The sequence below is a fragment of the Salminus brasiliensis genome, chromosome 23 (assembly GCF_030463535.1).
Source record: "Salminus brasiliensis chromosome 23, fSalBra1.hap2, whole genome shotgun sequence".
NCBI lineage: Eukaryota > Metazoa > Chordata > Actinopteri > Characiformes > Bryconidae > Salminus > Salminus brasiliensis.
Genome location: NC_132900.1, coordinates 28,495,068 through 28,512,759, shown reverse-complemented (window position 1 = coordinate 28,512,759; position 17,692 = coordinate 28,495,068). Strand labels below are relative to the sequence as shown.

The window sequence follows — 17,692 nt, the reverse complement described above, 5'->3', positions numbered from 1 at the left end:
CAACCACGTCAAATCTACGGCAACTTTCATCTTTTCCTGCTTTTGTGAATGAAAGCTGCAGGTTAGCGCCAACAGCAACCCAAGCAGATAGGTTTGAATGTCTTACATAGCCTAATACACATACCCATTCAGCCAATCAAAGACTTCTAAAGGCAGCAATTAGTCAGATCAGGTGGTGTGTGTTCAGGTTGAATCTAGTCTATGGAAAACTAGTTCTCCAGAAGCAGGGATGAAGACCACTGATATTCAGGTTTCACAATGCTGACTGGTGAATGTCAGCTTCTGGTAAACGTCTTGATTTTTTTTTTTTTATCCATGTTACTTATATTTTGGTGTGTTGTGAGGGCCATCCCAGCTTTATTGTGACCTATGGCTTTTCTGACCTTGTTTGATCAGATGTTTTAGGTTGACTGAACTAAGCAGCATTACAGTAGAACGTGCAGCATTTTTTCGGGAGTAAACATCCACTGTCTTAAATTAGCCTTAGCGTTTAGCTCAGCAGCTTTCATCTTAAGCAAATATTGGTTACACATTTTGTTTGCTTCTCAGAAACAAATGCAGCTTAGCATGTCACGGCTAATTTCGTTAGCTTCATGTTTTCTTTCTTGACATCCAGCCAAACTTGGCTTGACGCTCATATGACTAAAGCCAAGACCAAACACGTACCTAAACCCAGTTCTGGAGATTTTTCATAATTGTCTTAAGCTGCACTGGCTAGTGAACTAGTGAACTGCTTCATGTCCTGACCCTATCCTTATGTCACCTGGGCCCTGGTTGCAAACTGTGGACTTTCTCAGGGGAAAAAAAGCTTACTTATTAGGCCTTCTTATGGCGCTGTGTAACCCTAAGCCACACGCATTGTACCTGACCTTCCCTTTGGTAATGTTTGAATGGCCACTTAACAAGGTTTAATGCTCGTTTGACCGTGCTCAGAGGGGTCAGTGCTGTAAACGCTTTGTGAGCCTACAGCATTGACACAGAACTGGTTACACAAAGCCTTCGTAAGTCATTGTGCTAGAAGCCCTAGAACTGACCAGTGCCCTAATCATGTCACCATGCTTTCCAATTAGCCATATCACTCTACACAGAAGCTCTCCCACGCCCCCCCCCCCCCCTTTACCTAAGCAAGGCCTAACATGGCATTAAAACATGTCACAGTCTTAAGAACACTACTATATGTTGTTATACACTGTACGTCCACATGTTTGTGGATACCCCTTCTAGGGAATGCATTAATCTGTGTGTGTGTATGTGCATTTGCTGCACATCTGTATCAGCAATGAGCACAACTTAGAATAGCTGACTGCATTCATTAGAAGGGGTGTCCACAAATGTTTGGACATGTAGAGTATGTTAAAGCCACAAAATAATATCCTAAGGCCACGAGAAAGTGATTCCAAACCCAACTCACTTATTAAAAGAACTTTGTGAAGAGCTTGGTGTCTGCAAACTTTAGCTGTGTAGTGTAAGTACACGTGGGCTGGTAAAGCACAAAAGGGGTTGAAACAGGTCTCTGAATTACTGTGCAATCAGCGATGTGATGAAGCGAGGGATGAAGCGAGTGTTTCGTAACTGACAGATTTGTGGGCAGGAATTAGTCTCGCTGTCTGAAACCGAGCAGCACGCAGACAGACAGCATCAGCCTTGAAGGCAGTGTTCACTCTGCTGGACAACGACGATGTGATATTTGAACTCAACAGCAAAACATAACACCCCACCTTCAGTGCTCCTTCAGAAGCTCCACCCCTCAAATCCATGCACGCCTATTACAGCAACTAAAACCCAACGCCCGAACACGGCAACCAAAGCCCAACTCCAGCTGTGGAGCAGTGGAACTATGTTCTCTGGAATGATGGTTGGTGCTCCATCCCATACTTTTGGGACAAGTTGGGAAGTTGGGGAGTTGGGGATAATGGGGTGCGATGGTGATCATCCAACATCCTGACCTCGCTAGCACTCTTGTCGCTGAATGCAGTCAAATCCTCACAGCAATGCTCCTCCAAAATCCAGTAGAACACCTTCCTCCCTGGACAGAAGAGACAGTTACTTCAACAAAAGCAAAACAGTTAATGAGCAGGTGTCCCAACACTTTTGTCCAAGTATTGTGTGTCTTTTTTTTCTTTGTATTTTTTTAATTTTGTGGTAAGAAAAACTTGTCCATGTCCAACAGCCCTGATATCAACAGTACATCAGCATCACTCCCAGTATGGTCTCCGTCTTGACTCGACCTCACCTCTAATGGTCTTGACTACAGTACTTCTGGAAGCTCTGTGCTAGAATATGTGTGATCATGCTGGGATCACACGCTTTTGGAGCTTACTCCTGTAAACCTAGCAACGGTAATCAATTGGTCACAACAGCAGTCGCTCATTAGCAGGAACAGTGTTTAAGTGCAGGGCTGAGAATGCTTGCTGCTTGAGGCAGAGAAGGCCTTCAATCTTGAAGAAATGGAGGAGGGGGACCATGGAGTCAAAAGTCACCATGCCCTAGCATCAACTAGAGGGGTATAAAGCACTAGAATTGGGCTGTGGAGCAGAGTTCTCTGAACTGATGGAGCTCCACTGATGAGTTGGAGTGGCGTTTGTGATCCAGAACGGATGATTACAATCAGTACCTCACCTCACTAAAGCTCTCGTGGTTAAACACAATCAATTCCTCACAACAATGTTCAAATATCTAGTGCGAAGCCTTCCCATAAGATTAGAGTCTGTTACTGCAACAAAACAGCAACAGAGACCCAGCTTTGACCTGGGATTTTATCCGGATAAGGCCGACCCGCATAAAAATGCCAGTGTGAACACACCCAAGACTCATCTAATCCAGATTTAGCTCCGATCACTCAAAGCACTTCAGGAGGTGGTCTGATCTGAGACGCATTTGAACCGCATGTTATAGCAGTGTAATCCCATCCATCTCGCCAAGACGCTTTCCCCAAGAAAAGCCCCTCCCAGTACACCCCTGAAACACCAGTAATAATAATAATTCCATCCCACACAGCAATCAGATTTCAGTCTGACTGACCGGAGAGGCATTTGTGGATAAAATCTAACCGGGATACAATCCAGATACTAAGCACATGAAGTAATCAGATGTAAACAGAGTCTAACTCCTTTCTAATACCCTTCAATTTCAGAAGAAACATTGGAAACTATGGGGTTTGTGTTGGACAGGGCATCACCTGAGGCCTTCTCATTCCTCAACCCCCACCATCATTTGATATCCAGCATTGTCTCGGTTGGTGTACCATCAAGTCACCAACTGGTCGTCCACTAAAATAAAGAAGATACATACCTTCACCCATTCCACATAGTTGATGGTCAACATCAGGGTTGTTTTACTTATCATAAGTAAACATGGACACCCCTGAATGCTTTGACACAAGCAAACTGCCAAAGGTCGCATTAAAAACAGTACATACGTACTTTGGCTTTTAGGGCCCTACCCAAGGCAAACTGATTTTAAAGGACAACACATTGCTTATGTTGTTTATTAGAAGGCGGAAGGAACAATGATAAGAACTGACGTGCACTGGAATTTAAACAAATAGGCTGCATGTTATAAATGCACATAAATAAAGCTAGGTTACAAACACCCCTCATTTCATTTATTAGTATATAGTGCAGTTTGTCAACAGAAGGCTATGGTTTACAAGCAACAGTCAGACATTGTTTCTCAGAACAGAGCAGTCCAGCATTCAGCTGATGTATGTCGGATATGGATCCCTATCTGACTTTTTTTTTAAGGAATCTTAAGCCCCTAAAACACCACTTTGGGGCTCCTGAGTGGTGATCAGTTTAAACCTTGGCTGGGAATCTTACTTAGCACAGTGCTAGCCAGTGTGGGTGTCTGTAAGCTGCTTAGCATAAAAGAACTGGCAGTTATGTTCTCCTTTAAATGAATTTAGCAATACTTTTAGGATGGGTTGGGGAGGTGGGATGATGAGGTGGGTTGGTGATCATGCAACACTCACTCCATGACCTCACTAAAGCTCTTTTCACTGAATGCAGTCAAATACAACAGCAATACTCCAATACCAAAATCTAGTAGAAAGCCTTCTTCCCTGGACAGTAGAGACAGTTATAGTTGACCGTGCTCAGAGGGGTCAGTGCTGTAAACGCTTCGTGAGCCTACAGCATTGACACAGAACTGGTTACACAAAGCCTTCGTAAGTCATTGTGCTAGAAGCCCTAGAACTGACCAGTGCCCTAATCATGTCACCATGCTTTCCAATTAGCCATATCACTCTACACAGAAGCTCTCCCACGCCCCCCCCCCCCCCCCCTTACCTAAGCAAGGCCTAACATGGCATTAAAACATGTCACAGTCTTAAGAACACTACTATATGTTGTTATACACTGTACGTCCACATGTTTGTGGATACCCCTTCTAGGGAATGCATTAATCTGTGTGTGTGTATGTGCATTTGCTGCACATCTGTATCAGCAATGAGCACAACTTAGAATAGCTGACTGCATTCATTAGAAGGGGTGTCCACAAATGTTTGGACATGTAGAGTATGTTAAAGCCACAAAATAATATCCTAAGGCCACGAGAAAGTGATTCCAAACCCAACTCACTTATTAAAAGAACTTTGTGAAGAGCTTGGTGTCTGCAAACTTTAGCTGTGTAGTGTAAGTACACGTGGGCTGGTAAAGCACAAAAGGGGTTGAAACAGGTCTCTGAATTACTGTGCAATCAGCGATGTGATGAAGCGAGGGATGAAGCGAGTGTTTCGTAACATAACTAGTAGAAAGCCTTCTTCCCTGGACAGTAGAGACAGTTAAACCAACAAAGGTGTCCCAATACTTTTGTCCATATAGCGTATGTGGGTTCTGTGAGCCAATGCCAGTGCCATAAAGCAGCCAATAAAGACTCCATGAGTTCTACATAAAAAAAAAATCAGTATGTTTAATTCTGGGTTAAAATAACTGGGTGGTAACCGAAGTAGGCTGGTAAAACCAGTGACTTAAAATCCTCAATAAAACATTCTATGGTCGATACTGATGTACTGTGCTTCCCTAAGTAGTTACATTGACTTAATGGCTCAACCAACCAACTTTTTTTCCTATGTTCTGGTGATTTTGTCTGAGGGCAGACTTCATTTTATGGTTGGAAATGGAGGCCTGAATGGATATACGGCAGATAATTCTCTTAAGAACCATGAAAATGTATGATGTTACCAGTTAAAAAGCTTCAAAAATGAAAGGCAACATCAATAATGAAGTGCCCAGCTCTTCTAATCAGCATGCATAGCAGGAGAAGTACTAATGTAATGTGGATTTAATTCCTTAATGCAGTGTGAACTCACACCAGTAACAGATGGATTTTCCTCCATGATGTTGGTGTGGGTTCATTTCGATGCATGGGGATTCTCACGGGTATTGGTAAAGACAGGAATACTAACCTCACTGCATATACATTTAACTGCATTTAACAAGCCTGTCCAGCTTCATTGCTGCTACTCCACTGTTCTGCTTTGCATTGAATGTACATTAGATGTAATGAGGGATTATTTCAATGTGGATTATTCCACTGTTAAAAGAATCTTACATTATTTTCCATTGCATCTGTACTGTACTATTGATTTTTATATGGTTAATAAGTTTGCTGTGTTTTTCTCTACTTAGAAAAGAACAGAAAATCTACTGTCACAGAAGACGCTTATAATAAAAGCCAATGGGCAGTTGCTTAGATGATGCTACAGCTTGTCCGTCACTGGGAGTCCCATAGAGCATAACCATGTTTCTCCATTTTTGTCCGTTTTTAGTTTTATTTATGGTTTAGATCCTGTAGCTGCTCTGCACACTGTGTAAATAATTTTGAATGAATAGACCAATAGAAATGTTACTTGCTTTCCATTTCCGTCTGTACTGGAAGTATAATGACACAGGATCTTGCGGCACAAAGGTGACTGGGCCCAGCCCTCTGCGCTCAGAACCGCTCTGCCCTGCAGTGGAAAAGCAGAAATTAGCATTAGGTTAGTTAGGTTTTAACACTTATGGCCTGAATTGAAGACCAAGCTCTAATTTGAGGCCTAATCAATAGTAGATAAGTGATAATTGCAAAGCAAATCAAGTTAAGACCTTGTGCTCGTTATGTGCTCGTTAAACAGTCGACTGAAAAGACACCTTCAATAGAAAGTCAAAAAGTGTTGTAAATGCTTTTGGAGCTGACAGATCTTCTGTTCTTTCACTGAACATAAAAATCCAACCAATTAGCCACCATTACTGCTACTACTACCATATGCTACAGATAATAATGACAATAGATAGGTTGAACCTTGACAGTCGCTGTTTGGTTACATTTACAGCATCAAAAGTTGCTCATTAGCAAAAGTCTTTCAAGGCTAAACACAACTGCTACGTGGGACATGAAAGTGAGGCTAAAAGAGCTAAAAGCTAATGCTAGCTGACTGAGTGAAGCATTGCATTTGAATGGAAAAGACACCTATAATAGAAGTCAGTAAGCGGCTGCTTCAGCATCTGATCACTGACTTACCTTTACTATTGTAAAGGCTTTTGGACGGTTCTTTTAGAAAATATAGCGAAACCTCTCAATATGATTGTCCATCACAGATACAATAAATATGGAATAGATAAAAAGAAATGCTGGAATTTTACTTTAATCTTTTTTTATTTATTTCCAACTGTAGCATACGTATCTTTACGTATTCCAAGTATCTGTGTCTTACATTGTACTCAAATCGTATGCTCAATCTACCTCTGCTCTGCATATCTTGAAACTGCAATGACTCCATGCGACAAATCAGCCATGAAACACCAGACCAATGTTATCACTATGTGAGTACAATGGTACCAGGGCACTTGAAGTTGGACCCAAGATAGCTTCACGTTACTGCTGCACGTTCTTAAGAAAGAGGTGTGGGAAACGTTCCGCACACAGAGAACCACCCGCGGACAGTTGCTGCAGCGGCGAATGACTCTCGTGCCTTTAGAGGGAAATGTTTGCTTTGGTGTGTTGGTTTACAGTCAGTTTTTTCTTTGGCATGACATATGTCAAAGTGTCTTATTTGCATGCGCGAGGCCTACACTTGCCCAGTGTCTCTGTTTACTGAGCCCATGTTTGTCCAAATGATTCACCAGTGCAATATACAAGATAGGACAGGAAGTATCTCTGTGGTCATGTTTGGCCAGGTAGGCCTTTCTGTGTAGTGGATAGAGTGGATCAAGTCCAATCAAAGTGAATGATAATGCAAGAGGATGTAAAGGAATCGTCTGAAACACATGGCTGTTGTTCAGAGGCCGGTCTAGTGCGATCAAACTGAGCTGGCCCTCTGTTTCCACATGATCAGCCTTTGTTGGTGTACGTTCTTGCATTCTTGTGCATCGGCATGATGTTATCTTCCACTACCGATGCTGAAGTACTGAGAAGGGATGTCCTGATCCAAGCCAAAGCAATCCAGAAATATTGGATAGGATCAAGTGTTGGCTATATTTAAGGGGCTATTAGAATGGAACACTGTGTTTCCCACCATATAGTTGAACAGTGAGAGTTCAGTACATGGAACTGACATACCATGAAACTCACAGTCCAGTAGAACCAAAACAGAGCCAATACCAAAACCCCACTAGCCCCACAGCCCACTAGCGAAAGTGAGGCTCAAAAGTAATGCTAGCCGACCAAGTGAAGCACCATTTGGAGGGTTGCTTCAGGAGAACAGCAATACTATAAGGGAAGACTCTAAGTGTATTATTTAATTACAAAAAAAAAAACATATACTGGGTTTTGTTACAGTGCTGGCTCAGCTATGCTATACTATGCTATGCTACCCTATGTGGCTACTGTGGACCATCATGGTGCTGTTAGCCAGCCAATAAAAGGAAAATCAGTGTTTTCATATAACATATAACAGGGTGGTAAATAGGCTTGTTAAATGATATCTGAGCATATTGTACTGTAACTAAAGTCAGTCAGCCTGACTGTTCAGGCAGCAAGTGAACCGTACTTGAAGGTGATGCTGTTTTTGGATGCAGGACAAATGGGCAAGCATAAGAATCTAAACCACTTTGACAAGAACCAAAATTGTGATGGCTAGATGGCTGACTGGGTCAGAACATCTCCAAAACATTAGGCAGGTCTTGTGGGGTGTTCCCGGTATGCAGTGGTCAGAACCTACCAAAAGTGCTCCAGGGAAGGACGAGTGATGAACCGGCAACAGGGTCATGGGCACCTAAGCCTTACAGGATCTGACTTAAAGGATCTTGGTCTTGGTGCCAGATACCACAGGACACCTGCAGAGGTCTTGTGGAGGCCATTCCTCGAATTTACATTTAGATCTGCTGTGGCGGCACAAGGAAGACCTCCTCAATATTAGGCAGATGGTAGTAATGCCATGGTTGATATATATGGTGTGCGGACAGCTGATGACAAAACTTACTGCACAGAAGAAAATCAGAAATCAGAAAGGTCTGGATGTGGAAACATCTCCCTGCAGACACACTGAAAGTCTCGTGAGAAGAATGGGAGCTGTGATGAAGGTAAAGGTGGAGCTCTAAACACTCATCCATCTGACATTCAGATTAAGCTGTGGCTTCACTGGCATTGGCTCAGAAGCCACGCCCCTTCTCCCTCCTACCATTCACCTGTTTGTCGACGCCTCGGTCTCGCGCACTCTCGTTGGCTCCAGTCTGAAGCCTCCTCTGGAGCTCGCGGACAGCTTTATTGCGGACGGCGTGGCGGCTCGCGACTGGGAGCAGGCTCACTTCACGTGAGGAGGGATTCCACAATGCACCGTTAGTAGCTTTACTGCACGCGTTTAGCCTAAGGCGAGGGCTGACCAATAGAAACGTCGCTTATCTGTCCTCCTATTGGTCAGGCTTGACTTTTGGGGGGTTCTGAGAAAGCCATCCGTCTAGGAAATACCCCATCTGGGCTCGCGCGGAGCAGAACTTCAGAAGGACTCCGCTCGTGCAGGCGCACGCGCGCTTTGGGTTGGTGGACATTAGGAAAGTTGAAAGTTTCCTGGTGGATCTTCTCCTCTGGTGGCTGGGTTGGGGTTTGGAGAGGAGGATAAAGAAGAAGAAGAAAAAGGAGAAAGAGGAGGAGGAGGAGGAGGTGGAGGTGGAGGTGGTCGACAGGCTTTGTCCGTCCGTCGCGCGCTGGGGACTGAAATGGACGTGACCAAACGGATCTTCATACTGGGCTTGACCTGTGCGCTCGGACCGGTGAGTCCACACACATATAGGGTCATGGCATACCTGCTAATCGGTGAGCTAGTAAACAGGGTCCAGTTTTACATTAACTGTAGGTCTGGCGCACTTGCACTTGCCTTGTCCAAAAGTTTGTAGACACATGCTCATCCCTAGTTTCTAGGCTGTTAATAAGGAGTTTGTCCCCTACAGTCTCCACTCTTCTGGGAAGGCTTTATACAAGATCCTGGGATGTGCTGTGAACAGGGTTTGATTGCATTCAGCCCACAAGAGCACTAGTGGAGGACGACATCCATGAGGTTGGATGATCAGTTCTGGCACTCCAGCTCATCCCCAAAAGTATTGGATGGAGCTTCATCACTGCAGGGACCCCGCTTCTCCACAGCTCCCCAGCTCAATGCTGAGCCCCCTTTGGTTCTATGAAGAACCATTCTTGGAATAGAGAGTCAGGGTGTGAGGAACCTTTTAGGGTTTTTAAGGAACATTCACAGGTTCTTTGTGGAACCAAAAGATCAAAGTTCAAGATTTTTTGCAGCACCTTTATTTTTATTGTATTATATATTATATATATTATAGAAGAACGTAACATTGGAATTACATCTGTGTGTGTGTGTGTGTGTGTGTGCATTCTGGCAGCAGTAGTTTTCATTTGAACAGTGAAATTCCCAGTGTTAACTGCTGTAATGTCTATGGAATTATTCTAACACCCACAGCATTCTTTAAAGTCCAGCTGTGGATAAAACAGAGCAGCGTAAGCAGTCAGTGAGCACTGGGATTTTTTTATTGTGTACTGGACATGAGTCAGAGGTATCTGTAATGCTCCGACTCCCGTAAGACCCTTTAGCCTGATGCAAGTCTGTTATGGTTTTAATTCTTAAAAGGAGACTTTGGCAGGATCATCTGTGTTCAATATCGTCGCTGTCACATATAAATCTTGTATCTCCATTAGAACCAATAGAAATGCTCCAAAAATGACTTGGAATAAAATCATTTTACATTAAATTCCACTGATAGTTGAACATTGCCTTTTGGAGATACAAGGTTTTTGTCTGACAGAGACGATATATACACTTAAAGTGTGTTTTTGTGTTCAGACAGAGCAAATGAACTCTGTTGGTGTGGCGTTAATTAAACATAATAAGCTGGTTTCCTTGACGGGGACTAACTAGCCTAGTCCTGGACCAAATTGTCCTTTTAGTGATAATTCTCCATTTCAGATTGCTCTGTGAGTCAATATTAAAGTATAATATAGCACTGAAGGTAGTAAATCAATTATGAAGGCAGTAATTGAAATCCTCCTCGACTTAATTCAAGTGTGATATATTTTAAGTCCACACTGGAAGTTATTCAAATCCTAAAAGTGTATTTATTCAATCTTGATAGTGTATTACGTAAATGCTGAAAATGTATTCATTCACACCTGAAAGAATATTAATTCAATCTTGAAAAAAAATATTTAAAACTTGAAAGTGTACTCATTCAAGCTGAAAGTATATTATTTCAATCCTGAAAGTATATTATTTCAATCCTGAAAGTGCATTATTTTAATTTTGAAAGTATGCTATTTTGATCCTGACGATGTGTTTATTCAACCCTGAAAGTATATTATTTAAATCCTGAGAGTGTATTAATTCAATCCAGAAAGTCTATTAATTCAATCCTGTTCTGTTTGTTCTTGCTTTAAGGTGTTTATTCAACATACTAGTTGTTATTTAAGTTTTAACAATACTAAAACACCTTTTAAGGTGTTTGTCTGAGATGCATCATCAAATATCGGTTTGAATTATCAGTCAAATCTCAAGACGGTGCAGTTACTGACCTGTACTGATATGATTCTGATATCATTGTGTATGCTTAATTAAGTTTAATTATGGTGTTTATTATCCACGATAGGTGGTTATTAAACCTTAAATGTGTACAATAAACAATGTAGATGTTAATTTGGCACTAGACAAGACACCCATATTCACTATTTGTGTTGGACACAGATGGAATGTGGCCTCCGCCTTTAACCCATTCATGCAGTGAACACACACACATACACACTGAAGGTGTTTATTCACCCTTAAGGTATTCATTCAACACAGTAGGTGGTCATTCTGAAAAGTTCTGAAAGTGTGGTAATTCAATTGAATAGGTGTTAATTCAACTTTCAAGGTACTAATTCAGCACTATATACAGTATATAGACTTAATTCAATTCTGAAATGTATGTAAACGTAATTCAGAAAGTGTATTAATTCAGCCATTAAGGTATATTATTTCAATACTAAGTGTATTCAATCAATCTTAAAAGTATATAAACGTAATTCTGAAAGAGTATTAATTCAAACCTGAAAGTATATAAATGTAATTCAGAAGGTGTATTAATTCAAGCTTGAAAGTGAATGTTAAAACACCTCTTATCTGAGAAACAGATATTGATTTGGATTATCAGTCGAATGTAATCATCATCTGAAGACGATGCATTTTTTGATAATGCTATGATTCTGATATCGTTGTGCTTGCTTATTAAGTGTAATTACAGTGTTAATTCTGCACACTAGCTGTTTATGAAATCCTAAAGGTGTACATTGAACAATGTAGATAATAATCAGTACTGTAGGAGTAAATTCAGTCCTTCGGGTGTTGATATAGTACTGTTGGCGCTACATTTACATGACTCTCTTGGTTCATATTTCCAGTTTACATTCCCATTTCCTGTCTTTGGTCCGTGTTATAACTGTCAGTTGTGGAAAACTCTGTATGCTTGACATTGTTGAGCATTGTTGCTGTGGTGGGTAACCATGGTGGGATTCCTCTGTGTCCACGTTCAGAACACTGTCCGTTGTCTTGAGACATGATTCATTCAAAGTGGTGATGCATTCGCTGCCTTTCCTGAATGTGACACCATGGCAACCACCTGCATTGTTGGTTGGTAGAGTCCAAAGTCAGGAGTGTCCTTGATCACAGCTTCTTCTTTTTTCCCTTTCGAGAAGGCATGACGCATGACGCATTTTTAAATATATATATAACTTGCATTTACGCTTCAGTACATCTGTCTGGAAGGACGTTTCCACCATTTCGTTCTCATCACTGTGTTAATGCTTGGCCATGCTGATGCCTTTGCCTCTGCGTTTTCCCCCAGACAGTCACAGGTGTCGACACGTGAAGAAACCAGCTGTATCTAATATCTAAGCAGATTGCACCATGGTAGCTCCAAACCTCACACTCTCATGGGCTGTAGCCCAACTAGCCAACCTGCACCTGATATCAAAGGTTCAGGCCAGTAGGAGCACCGTCCTATAGCCATATGGGTCTTGTTCAAAGCTAACAATTGCTGTTGGAGAGAAGATTTATGCCACTGCTGAGAGTCTCCATCTGCCAAAGTAACCGCAATAAATCTCAGCATCCTCTGGAGGAATCTAAGGGAGCACATTGTCAAATAATGAAGATTATGCTTTAAGGAAAATTGGAGCCAGCCGCAGAAGGAAGGTGGCGGGGAAAACGAATTACGTTGTCACGAGTCGCAGGGAAGTGTTCATGCAATGCACAGATGTCCCGGGTTTGAGAAGTTATAAAATCTGGAATTTCAATAAAAAAAGGGAAGATTGTGAGATATAACTGACGTGTAACATTGTCACCTCATAACTTTTAAAGGGTTTTTATTGTTTTACACTGTTTAACAAAGCAAGCCCCTTAAATTGTGGGAAAAAATTGAATGTTTGGATTGGCGCAGAATTTCCTTTTCGTTTTAATTTTGTCCCTGATGTCCACTTATGACAGGACTGAGGTTTTCTAAACCAAAAACATCCATAATTCATGACATCACGTACTGTTCTTCAATTAAACAGGCTGTTACTGCGCCTTTAAAGGCAATATATGTAAATGAGCTCACTTCCAATTGGCCTACACAATTCTTTGCCTCGTTCCTAAAGCAGTCTGGGCTAAATAGGTTTTTGTATTCCTCTAGCCAAAAAAAAAAAAAAAAAAAAAAAAAAAAATATATATATATATATATATATATATATATATATATATTTATATATATATATACACTGTATGGGCAAAAGTATTGGGACACTTGCTCATTCATTGTTTATTCCAAAACGGAGTAAACAGAGTAAAAAAAGGAGCTTACCCTGCTGTGGTTGAAGTAACTGTCTCTACTGTGGAGGGAAGAAGGCTTTTTACTAGATTTTGGAGCATTGCTGTGAGGATTTTACTGCATTCAGCGACAAGAACGCTAGCGAGGTCAGGATGTTGGATGATCACCATCACACCTCATCATCCACAGCTCCTCAGCTCATCCCAAAAGTATTGGATGGAGAACCAACCATCATTCCAGAGAACACAGTTCCACTGCGCCACTGTTAATGATACTGAGCTGCTTATACCCCTCCAGGCCACCTGACATTGGGCAGCATAGCGCTAAAGTATCATGTTCATCTGCTCCAGAAAGTCCTATTCTATTAGCAGTACTTCTCAACAAGGACTAGACAAGCTGTGTGTGTGTGTGTGTGCACTGCACATCTTTGTCAACAAGAGGTGCAACTTAAAGTAGCTGAATGCTTTTAATAGAAGAGCTGTCCACAAACATTTGGACATTTAAAGTTCCATTTAAGTTCCATTATCAGTCAAGGTTGTTTCATCTTCTCCCATCAAGTCACCCTTTCAGAGATGCAGCGACAAAAGCCGTATTCCATAGGCAGCTCGTTCATTCTGGAGATTGCATGCAGCGCATAATTGTGACCATTTCTATGCTTGTGACAAAAGCAGCCAAAGCTTTTTCCATTCAGCGCTCACCCGGGAAATTCTGTGGTCTGTAACCTTTTGAATGAATGTCAATGAAAACACTGTGAAAAAAGGGAAAACGTCCCGTTTGCTGCAGTGAATGCAAACAAATTCTAATGCTGGCTTTATCTATTTGACCAGATGTTATCGGTCCAGATGTGTGACATCGCGATGGACCTGGAGATGGAGCGAGACGAGTGTCTGGCCAAGTTGGAAAATGTCACATCAGGTTTGTTTGTACTTTATATTCACAATATTAGCCAGTGGAGTAACTGGATATGATTGCTGTGTTTGCCTGTCATTGTTAGCCAATGTAGCTCTATTAATAGAGAGCCTGTAATACTACTAGTGGTGCTATTGTACCCGTAAGCCCTGCATTCACTAATAACCATACTTATTCAATGAAGGATAAAGATCTAATCCATTTCATCAAAGCTATGTGGGAAAAATTATACGCATGTATGACAGGACGTGCTGCTTGGGTGGTGGTTTAACGATAATATTCTACATATGGCTTTAAACGGTAAGTACCCACCACTGACATCTGATTACAGTGGCACCTGTCAAGAAATGGCATGTACATATTAGTCTGCAAGTGAACAATCAATTCTTGAAAGTGATGTTGGCAGCAGGAAAAATGGCCACTTTGACAAGAACCAAACTGTGAAGTCTAGACGATAGACTGGGTCAGAACCAGAACCAGATCTCCAAAATAATAAAATCATGCAGGCCTTATACCAGGTGTTCCTGGTAGGCAGTGATCAGTACCTACCAAAACGGATCCAAGGAAAGACGTCCAAGAACTGGCAACTGGGTCATGAGCACCGAAGGCTTGTTGATATGATCCAAGGAGGCCCCGCCTCACAACTTACATTATTTATTCTTAAAGGATCTGCTGATTATGTCATGATGCTGGATACTACAGGATATGTGAAGGTCATGCCTTGACGGATCAGAGCTGTTCTGCTGGAATGAGGGGGAACTGCACTGTATTAGGCAGGTGGTTTTAATGTTATGGCTGATATAGGCCATTGAAACTCTTTCTAAGCAAAAGTATGATTGATAAATATCTAATTACCCAATCAAAGCTGTGTGGGCAATAAAAAAAGCATATGCTGTCTGGGTGTAGTATTGCTACAACGTAGTTTGAGCATGCTCAGTGTTTTCAAAGCATGGAAAAGTCGCTGCACTGAAACTGCTTTGAAGTAGCTTCATGAGACGCATTTGTTTTTAGCCTGTAATGTCAGTGATGAGTCACCGGAATCCTCATCAACACACGGTGTGCCGAGTTCAGTCACCGAAACAGAAGGTTGAGCTTTAAACATCAGGAGCTTACCACAGTTCGTCTGCTCAGTCTACCTCCAAACTGCTTGAAAAGGAGAACGATGTGTCTAAAGGTTGGGATACCTCATCAAACGTCCTTATTCTATTTTGCTGGAGTTTGCTCTCTTAGATCTATCAAAAGTGGCTAAAACAGCCTGTTATTTTACACACGTTCAAATCGAAGACAGGAGGTTCTGTTCCTCTGGAATGGACCAGGTCAAGGGTCAGCGCTAGCCCCTCTTATCTCCTGATGGAGTGGATTTATAAGACACTTTTATAAACTGATGATTTGTGTTTGCGTATAATGGCCTTTGGGATAAGATAGGAGGAGGCCATCCTTGTTAATTACAGTGAGTGGCACAGAGATATGAGCACACTCTCTTAATATACTTGGGCCTCATTTTTAGGTTTATTATTCTAACCCATTGCCATCAATGCGACATCACCCATATCTGCCAGCTATTCTCATAAAAAAGTCAAGGGTTATGAAACAGCTAGTTTGGCCCTGTCATGGGATACTCATTCGTGAGAAGCCTGTTTTTGTATATAGCACCCATAAATGGATTAAAACAATAATGCATAATAAAATCTACTTTCTCAGTGAATCAGCAATGACTAGTTATCAGTAGAGATGCACAAAGTGTAATTTAGTCAAGAGTTTAATATTGTAAATTTCACTGCTATCAGTTCTTTATGGGAAAAAAGGATTTTGTATAAGGTTGATGTTGGTAAATGACTGCTTTTTAGAAATACGAAATTTATGTATATATTTCTAAAGAGCAGTCACTTACCAACACCAAGCTTATATAAAATCTGTTTTTTTTCCATAAAGAACTGATAGCACTAAAATTATATAGATACAGATTATATATCTAAAAGTATATTGATACCACAGATATATTGTTGTTTTTATTTGTGTATGTATCTATATACTACGTATGTCTAGTCATATGAAACAAGATAAAATAATTAATCATTTTTTAAAATATATTTATTAAATAAAGCTATATTTTATTTTTTCTTTCCACTCCAGCTTGTGTGCTATATATATATATATATATATATATATATATGAAAATAGCGATATATAATTGAAATAGTGATGGTAGTAAATTAAGCATCATTAAGCTAAAGCTAAATTCTAGTGGTTTTACATTGTGGGGCTTTTAAGCCACAATATGTGTATTATATTATTAATTTATGTAATATACAAATATAATATATAATTTGACATTTTAACACAAAATATCTAATGTCCAATTACCTCTTAATCTCTGAATCAAGACCTGCATATATATGTATCATTACCGCCTTATTTGTTATGACTTTACTTATGATCTATGCAGTCATTGCTTTTGTGATCATGATCAAAGTGAGCATCTGTGTTTGTTTTCTGACATTAATAAGAGTTGTTGTACCTTACCCCCACGCATGCGACTAATCAGAGTGAAGTGGCGTCTATTCCCTCAACCAGACAAAACTAATCTTCCATTGATTACGCTTTTAATAGGCAAAGCAATGACAGGTGGTGCTGGTTTGAAGTTGAGGCTTGTTAGAAGTTTCAGCGCTGTCGCTCGCGTGCCACACCAGCAGAAAAGGAGAAGAACATCAGCGGCGTCCCCAGAGTAATATGTGATAGAGCGATATGCAGATTGTTTTTTCCTATTATTAGGTGTGTGGCGTCTGCACGCTCTCCCAAGCGATAGCGCTGTTGATTGCTTTGTCTGTTCCTACAGTGTAGCTGAACGCTGAATGACAGTGAACTAATAACGGGTTGTTAAGCTTGTTTTCTGGTTGAATCTGTTACAAGGCGGGTGATTAACTGATGACCCTGAGGTTTGTGCTGTAAGGGATGTACAGTATTGTGAATTTGCTGGGGAGTAATCTGAGTGTATATGCATACATATACAGTACACTCTTGGCTACAAATGGATCCATGTTTGCAGGTGAGATGTGTGAGTGAGTGCGACGAACCTTTCAATTGGTTGAGAACATTTACATCAAGCCAGCCATTAGAAGTGCTTTCTCATTTATGCAGGGCATCTGTATTGCAAACATGGTCCTTGTCAGTGACCATGGGCCGCCACTGAGCCGAATGTGTTATTACAAACGTCTATTTCCAAAGAATAGCCCCGTCAGTTTGTACAGAAGTCCCTGTAGTTACTGAGTAATCCACCTAGGTGTGTAATAAGCCTTGCTGCATTAAGGGGTTAAGGAGTTAATGGAACCAAACATGGTTCTCCTATTGCATGGCACTTTAGGAGAGTTTCATGTGTGTCCGTGTGTTCATTAACCATATCCAAATCTTTACTTTTCCTCAGTATTATTTGTAGTTATTGCCTTATCAGAGCTTCAGTAAGTAAATTAGGTGCACAAACTAATGAATGCAATAACTGGAAGCATTCTGTCGGAATCTGGAACCAAATA

The 17,692-nt window shown here is 41.1% G+C and overlaps 1 protein-coding gene across 1 annotated transcript in view; it reads left to right on the top strand.

Annotated features, from left to right (window-relative positions):
* The first annotated feature begins 9,061 nt into the window (after positions 1 to 9,061).
* Positions 9,062 to 17,692, top strand: part of vipr1a (vasoactive intestinal peptide receptor 1a) — a 45,036-nt gene continuing 36,405 nt past the window's right edge. The window contains exons 1-2 of the mRNA XM_072668923.1: positions 9,062 to 9,185; positions 14,084 to 14,171. Coding sequence (XP_072525024.1) covers positions 9,132 to 9,185; positions 14,084 to 14,171 — 142 coding nt within the window. The 5' untranslated portion in view covers positions 9,062 to 9,131. The remainder of the gene's footprint in view (positions 9,186 to 14,083; positions 14,172 to 17,692) is intronic.